We start from the raw sequence: 7,825 nt of genomic DNA on the forward strand, positions 1-7,825 counted from the left end.
AGAGCCCACAACCCCAAACCCATCAGGTAGTAATTATGTAGAACTTCCTCTGCACTCTAGTTTGGTGTGCTAACCATGGAAGTGTTCTAACCAAATCGCCTGCATATATAGAAGCATAGGAGTTTCATGCCTTCAATTCAAAGATAATTCCCTATCATGTAAAGACATGGCCCAGCTGAAGTGCCCCAGGCTATTTCTCATTCCTACGTCCACCTCCCCCACCAAGCTGCCGATCCTGGCCAGCAGACTGAGGTTTATTCAGTTTAAACTCATTCCGCGGTTCTGAAAGGCGTGGCAGAATCAACTGCCCACTAAATCCAATTGGTCCTGCAGCAGAGAACCACACGTCGAGTTTTGCAACTCAATTTAATCCGAACCAGAGCCAAGAATGTCTGCCTAACCGCACCTCTTTTCCTCAAGGGTCTCGGTCTCTCGGATGTAATTCGACCAAAGGGTTGTTAATCACGAGTGGCAACCGGTCGGGGCATCGCTTCTGCTAAAGATGAATTGTCTCACATAGACCTACCTGATGCGAGGACGGGGTTCATCATCATCTTCTGGCCGGATTAGTCACTCGGTCGTAGATACAAACTGTAGATCAGTTTTTGCAGTGTAGGCAACACAATTAGCCTACCACAGACTCCGCCTGACTCGGGCACTTGTAAGTGGGCTGGGGGCCCTCCCTCCACCGAAATCCCCGCCTCCCAAAGACCTTGCGATAATGTGGAGGAAACCCGTCTGGCAGAATCCACTGCAAACTAAATCCAATCGGTCCTGCAGCAGAGAACCACACGTCGAGTTTTGCAACTCAATTTAATCCGAACCAGAGCCAAGAATGTCTCCCTAACCGCACCTCTTCTCTTCAAGGGTCTCGGATGCAGGGACGGCTGGTATAAATGGGCTAACAGGGCTAAGCCCTCCCTACCTTTTACAGTAAAAATGAAAAAATAATATGTTTTAAATTTTGGTAGAACCTAAAGCAGCAACAGCACCAAAAGTGACAGAAAAACCCAGGATATAGGCCTTTGACATATCTTCGGTTTTTTCCTGTGAATGGGCTAAATGTATTCAGCCCAAGCGGAGTAGCGTAAGCTTCCATTCAATTTTGATTGACAGGTATCGTGACACGCCCCCTTCATATGCTTTCCATTTGGGCTAAATTAGTTTAGCCCAAAGGCTGACCTAGCACAGTAGCTACAGTACAGCAAGGGCGTAACCACGCATTCTTTGGGGGGGTCGTGTCCCCCCCAATGTTGAGAAAATACTAACCTGTCCCCCCAAATATACAGCAGGTTAAAATGTAAAATATATGTTCTCTTTTTATGAACCCTGTCAATGGATCGGTCTCTTATGTCTTATTTATTTTCAATTTATTTCCGTTTGTTGAGTGTGTGAATCCCCCCTCCTAATTGTACACTTGTGCGATTTAGTTTGAAACCGCCTCGCGACTTTCTGCGTTGTCATGGTTACCCCACACTCTTTCTTCAGTGAGAGCCAAGAAAGTAAAGTTGAGTAATGGAGGATTTGAGGTTACCTAAAAAGCAGAAGAAACTGGACCAACAGCCAAGCATACACAGTTTTTTTTCAGACAGTAAGTAACTTGACAGGCATGCTGAAAGCAGTGGCCAGACAGGGACATGCTCTGGACATGCAGGTGATAAGGTGAGAATTTTGAATATGAGACTAGACAGCCTTACAACATTGTTTATAACCTGGGCCTACATGTCAGCAATACATAAAAGTAGCCTACTTCTAATACAAGCAGAATATATAGACCTAAATGATCACGAAGGTCAGCCACTGTTCTTCTGATAACATAATGACATGTGGTCATGGGTATGTGGTATTTTTCCATTGGAAGCTATCCTTTTTGCTACAGTACTACTGGAAGAGCATAATTGTAATTGGTAGGTGTGTTTAAGGTCAGTAAGCAGCTAACCAAAACAAAGTGTGTGTGTGTGTGTGGGGGGGGGGGGGGCGGGGCAGACATTACATTATTACACTATTCCTTTAGATGTGAATTCAAATGGTCAATGTAGTCCTCGAAACTATGTTCTAAATGTCCACATTTTCATAAATAAATATAGAATTGTAGGCAATGCACTTAACAAATAATAATAAAAAATTGGACCCCCCCAATGTCTAAACCATGGTTACGCCCTTGCAGTACAGTGACCTTCGACCAATCACAGCACAGTAGCGCAAGTGCAGTATGGCGGACGTTAGCATGAAAATGAATGAAGTGGATTATTAGGGGTCCAAGCCAACAGGTTGGATCCCTATTGTTTTTGTAAGGATTCTTCTTATTATTCCCCCGTAGAAGTGGGACCACAGCCCAAACCGTAAATGGTGCACACACGCCAATTGCATGACTAGATCCAGGTACGTGAGGTGACGGCAGACGACCAAATCCAGACATGCCGGCCACTAGGTGGCGCTATACCAAGGAATACGCGTTTGGGGCTATAACTCCCACACCGAACCTCACACAGTCCAAAACGTTAGACACACGGATGCACTGGAGTCTGCTGCATATTTTGGCCTAGGCCACGCCCATTTGCGTCTATGAATATTTTTCGCTAAATCGCGAAAACCGCAAAACTGTTTTTTCCCTACTCCTCCCACATTTCTTGACCAATCAACACCAAACTTTGCACAAAGAAAGAAATCATAGACACTTTTTTGATCCGACCTTCGACGACGAAACGGTAGCGTTTTGAACATTGGTTTATGAGCAAAATTAGACGTGGAAAATCCAAAATCCAAAAAAATCCAAAATTACACATCGGATCGAGTCCAAATTTTACACACATGTCGGGGCTACCCATATTGGCGTTCAGTAAAATATTCGGGAAATTTCGCCATAAGGGGGCGCAATAAACGAGGAAATTGTATATCTTCTACAAAATTTCACCATTAGGGGCCGCCATAAACGAGGGAATTGTTCATCTCCTAACTGGCCAAAGGAATGTTCTGAAAACGCGTTTGGGGATATAACTCCCACACCGAACCTCCCAGTCAAAACCTTCGTATCCACAGGTTCACGGTAGCGTTTTGAACACATGCTTCGCGTTGTGCCGGCGAAATGCACATTTCTTGGACCCCTGCATAACTGCTTGCAGTTCTAGTTTACTTTCTAATCAGTTTTCTTTTAATGTCTTTGGAGGAAAAATTGGAAGTGAAGAGATTGGGGACACATCAACCAAACGATGTACAGATTTACTGTCAGGAGTGCGGTCAGAATATGGCCGGTAATAGTGCATTTGTAAGCGGGTCAACAACGTTTCGTATCGAAACATTTAAAAAGCTGTCTAAATAACCCGACATGACGTGACAAGTGTGTAGAGAAAGTGGCCCCTCTCCCAGCTGCATTCCAGCGACAGGCAGTAACAATAAGGTTCTCTAAGGAATCGGAAATTATCTAATTTAATGTTGCATACAACATTGCCAAAGAGGAGTTGCCAATCACCCAATTTAAATCCGAAATTATTCTCATGAAGAAAAATGGATTAAACGTCAACCCGACGTATAGCAATGAGATGGCATGTGCACAATTCATTGCAGTAATAGGCGACACCTTAAAGCAAAAGACAGCTGCGGACGTCGGAAACGCCACATAGGCCTACATGTCCTTCATGATTGACGGCGACACAGACGTCTCTACCAAAGAGTGTGTGATCGTCTACAGCCGCATTTTGCGCAAAGGGAGAACTGTCAACATTTTAATTGTGTAATACTTTAAGCACAAAAAAAGTTTTATTTTGCTTAATGGTTTAGTTCGAAATGTTCAATTTCAGCTCAGTGAAGCACCTTAAACACCTTATTTATTAATTCTTTATAATTGTGCTTCATATAAAGACACGCCTTTCTCTACACCTTATTCTTGTTTAAAAATCATTCACATTATATTAAAGTTATGAACAGAGGTATAAAGGTGACCTCATGGCGTCCGGAGCCCTGTGAAGTATTGATAAATGTAATGCATTTGTTAGCCAACCCACCAAAAATCACCACCAGCCGTCACTGCTCGGATGTAATTCGACTAGAGGGTTTTTAATCACGAGGGGTAACCGTTCGGGGCATCGCTTCTGCTAAAGATTAATTGTCTCACATAGGCCTACCTGATAAGATGGAGGGGTTTATCATCATCTTCTGGCCGGATTAGTCCCTCGGTCGTAAATACAAACTGTAGATCAGTTTTTGCAGTGTAGAAAACACAATTACCACAGAATCCGCCTGACTCGGGCACTTGTACTGGTAATTTAAGTGGGCTGGATGTGTTGTTCGTGAACGATTCGTTCAATATGAACGAATCTTTTATATGACTAGAACGTGAGGCGGGAGCTTCATAAGCTCAGTCAGCGGGAAAGGAAGCAGAAATGATTAGTTCACGACTCACTCAGGTTCTCAGGTCCTCGTTCATTTGTCACGTGACAGCCACACGGATGTTCATACGGATCGTTCACACTACGGTTCGTTCATACGGTTCGTTCAAACGGATCGGTCTCTCTTTCATTTGTCACGTGACAGCTGTAGGTCAGCTACGGGGCTGTGAACTGAGAAACGAACAAGGAAATGAATGATGTCTGATTTGTGACGGTCATTTATTTGTCACGTGAAACCCGACATACATTATTTATTCATGAAATCATAATAAATGAGTGGTCTTCGGATCTTGTAGATGTGTATAGTGTTATTGTTTATATAATGTAAAGTGTAAGTGTGTAAATAAATACTTTCGAAAATTGTATCAACGCGTTGATTTTGTGTTATACTCTACCATAGAACAATAAAATATCATAATACATTATTCATTCATGAAATCATAATTAATCAGTAGCCTTCAGTTCTTGTAATCTTTTTAATTTGAATTATATCATTTTAATACAGTTAAACTTCTGAACTTTAATGGTTCATGTACTTCGTCTACTCTGCGTTTTTGCTCATATTTTTCTTTACTTTCTGCACATCTGTGTTCTCTGACATGTCGGGAGAAAAAGTAAACATTAAATGAGAATTATTTTTTTTAAGTCTACCTGCCCATACTGCATTACCCTGCTCTTCTGTGTGCGGTGACAGACGCATAACCATTTAGGATCGGATGAGGAAAGGAGGTGAAAACGCCCCACAAATCCTCCCTAAATGTTAACTTCAGAGCCTCTGATAAAGTGCAGCTCACACAGACCAGGTTTGCATCTCGATTTAAAGACCACTCTGTCACACACTGTCAGCATTCACACTTGAACAGCGCAAGAGGGGGTTCACTTGGTTACCGTCGCGGCATATGCCGGTGTCGCTGTTCGCCCGGCATCGGCTGTGCAAATCTGATTTACGTCGCGAGTTGACGTTATTATTTATACATTTGATTTCCACTGCCTGAGCTAATTGATGTTTGGCATGAAAGGGTGTGAAAAGTGTCAATTATTTGACACTCATGAGTTTTTCACCTCGTCACATTTAAATGTCGCACAGACTGGGCTACTAGGAGTGACGAGATCCTGTCCCACAAATTGAGTGCTTCTGACATCCAAGGCTCCATGCGGGGGCAGTGACCCATCCCCATACATTTACATTAGGTGCCAAGTTAATAAGGCCCTGTCCACACAAAGCCGATTTCATGGCAAAACCGCAAAGGTCTTGTTTTGGATTCGTGTGGACGCCTGAAACCGACTGAAACCGTAAACCATGACGTCATCGCCCCACCCTGCGGATTCTCACCCTTTATGCGCATGCTCGCCTCTTATTATTTATTTTTCTTCTGGATTTCTGTAGCAGACGCAGCGCCCCTTATGGGCCTGGAACGTGTACTACAGCGTTTCTACAGCTACCTAGTCACTGTCGCGCTGTTAAACAACAATGGTAGGATACAGGAAACAAGTCACTTTATTGTGGTGTGTATTTGCTTTCCTAGGTTTTCACATGGTTTGATTTGCTTGTGACAATGTGTGTATTCAGCAGCTCAGCTGAAGCAAACCATGTTGCCTTCAGTGTTAAGTGTTAAGAACCGCGGCCTTTTTTACAACGCCCACAAGAGGGCTACAGCGCCACCTGCCTATAAAAATGAACTAAATGACTCAAAAAAAGATTTGTTCAATTTACTGACCAAGAGTTAAAGATCCGAGTCAGTAAAAAGAGTCGAACTTCCCAACACAGTAGGGGCCCTCCCTCCACCTCACCCACATCAGACCAAAACGCCTCTCACGACGGCCAATCCCCGCCTCCCAAAGACCTTGCGATAATGTTGAGAAACCCGTCTGATGGGAAGTTTGGTGACTAGTTTGTGATGAGTTTTAGAAACCCCCTTATGATGAAATTTAGTCAATAGTTTGTGTCACTGCTTAAAAACACGCTTGTGATAAAGTTTAGGAACACGCTTGTGATAAAGTTTAGTGAATAGTTTGTGATAAAGTTTAGTGACTAGTTTGTGCTGATGTTTAGAAACCCACTTGTGATAAAGATTGGAAACACACTTGTGATAACGTTTAGAATCACACCTCTGATTAGGTCAAGAAACACACTTGTGATAATGTTTAGAAACACACTTGTGATAAAGTTGAGTAGAACACTTGTGACAAAGTTTAGAAACACACTTTTGATAAAGTTTAGAAACATGATAATGTTTAGAAACACACTTGTGATTTAGTCAAGAAAGACACACCACCTGCAGAGTTAATGGTTAGGGGCGGAGAGTTGTTGTCTGATTTGTCTTAAAGTAGTCTACAAATTAATTTATTTTTCATCTCCTTATTACTCTTAAGAGGTCCTTAGGAGTAGTATCTCAGACCCAAATGACCACAGAAAGATTGAGAATCGAGAAGCCTCAGAGAGATCAGAACAATAGATAATCTCCAGAGTTCTTCCCCCGGGAGAATTCTTTAGATGAGAGATATTAGGGGGAGGGAAGGCATTCATGTTGAAAACATGAAAACCTATTGGGCTTTTGTTTTGCCCGATCACACTTCGAAGTAAACAGACTTACTGGGAACCTCTTCACATCAACTCAGTCAAGCTGCCTGCAACAGTGACCCCCCCCCCCCACACACACACGCACCCACACAAACACACAGGTGCCACAAACATGTTTTTTAATTACCTGAAATCCGGGAAATCTGATCCAGTGACTATTTCCCGATTCCCGGGAAAGGTTACGACGGGAAACGGAAAGAATAACAACAAAAAAAACCCCTGCAATGATTGCTCGTCTATTGTTGTCATAAGGTATCATTTTTGGAGGCGAAACTCTAGCCCTGGGAAGCAGTGGCGGTTTTAGGCACGGGCGAACCAGGCAGCCGCCCGGGGCGGCATATTTGCGGGGGGCGCCAAGTCACATGGGGGGCGCCACGAGCAGTAAAAAAGAAATCGCGCTGCGTAGCGGTTATCAATGAAGTACTACATAACATTGTGTTGGGAATAGGTATTTTGGCGCCCCCTCTGGCTGCAGGCGCACACCTGCTCGTTGAGAAGGTGCCGTGCGCAGACGGAATGAAACCCCTACTGAAGTCCGTAGGTAGGCAAAAAAAAAAAAAAAAATAACACGATTTAAACCCTAATACACACGCGCACATGGGCCGGTGGTCGACCAAAGGAGAGAGGCATCTGCGACGCGCATCTTGGGATAAGTGTTTGACTTTGGGGTCCCTGTTCCGGTCCTCTGAGTCTTCACCTCGCTCTGAGCCGGTTTGGCCAGGTCCTACTTGCATGGACGCCCCCCTCCTCCTCCTCCCGTCCAGAGGGCCTCTGATGTCTCCGCTCAGCCAATATTTGTTGAGAAAACGTCCGATCTTCTTGTGGTCGCAGCCTCGGCGTGGTGGTGGGGGGGGGGCTC

At 43.9% G+C, this 7,825-nt stretch overlaps 1 protein-coding gene across 3 annotated transcripts in view; it reads right to left on the reverse strand.

Annotated features, from left to right (window-relative positions):
* The window catches only part of LOC115557262 (protein SSUH2 homolog), a 16,375-nt gene extending 9,131 nt beyond the window's left edge, over positions 1-7,244 (reverse strand). Inside the window, exons 1-2 of one of the 3 annotated variants that reach the window (XM_030374945.1) lie at positions 4,122-4,251; positions 527-774 (exon numbers count right to left, since the gene is read on the reverse strand). In XM_030374945.1, coding sequence (XP_030230805.1) covers positions 527-554 — 28 coding nt within the window. In that variant the 5' untranslated portion in view covers positions 555-774; positions 4,122-4,251. Of the gene's footprint in view, positions 1-526; positions 775-4,121; positions 4,259-7,093 lie in introns of those variants that run through there. The other 2 variants (XM_030374944.1, XM_030374946.1) reach the window with 2 other exon arrangements.
* Positions 7,245-7,825: the final 581 nt, after the last annotated feature.

The sequence above is a fragment of the Gadus morhua genome, chromosome 13, assembly GCF_902167405.1.
Source record: "Gadus morhua chromosome 13, gadMor3.0, whole genome shotgun sequence".
Taxonomy (NCBI): domain Eukaryota; kingdom Metazoa; phylum Chordata; class Actinopteri; order Gadiformes; family Gadidae; genus Gadus; species Gadus morhua.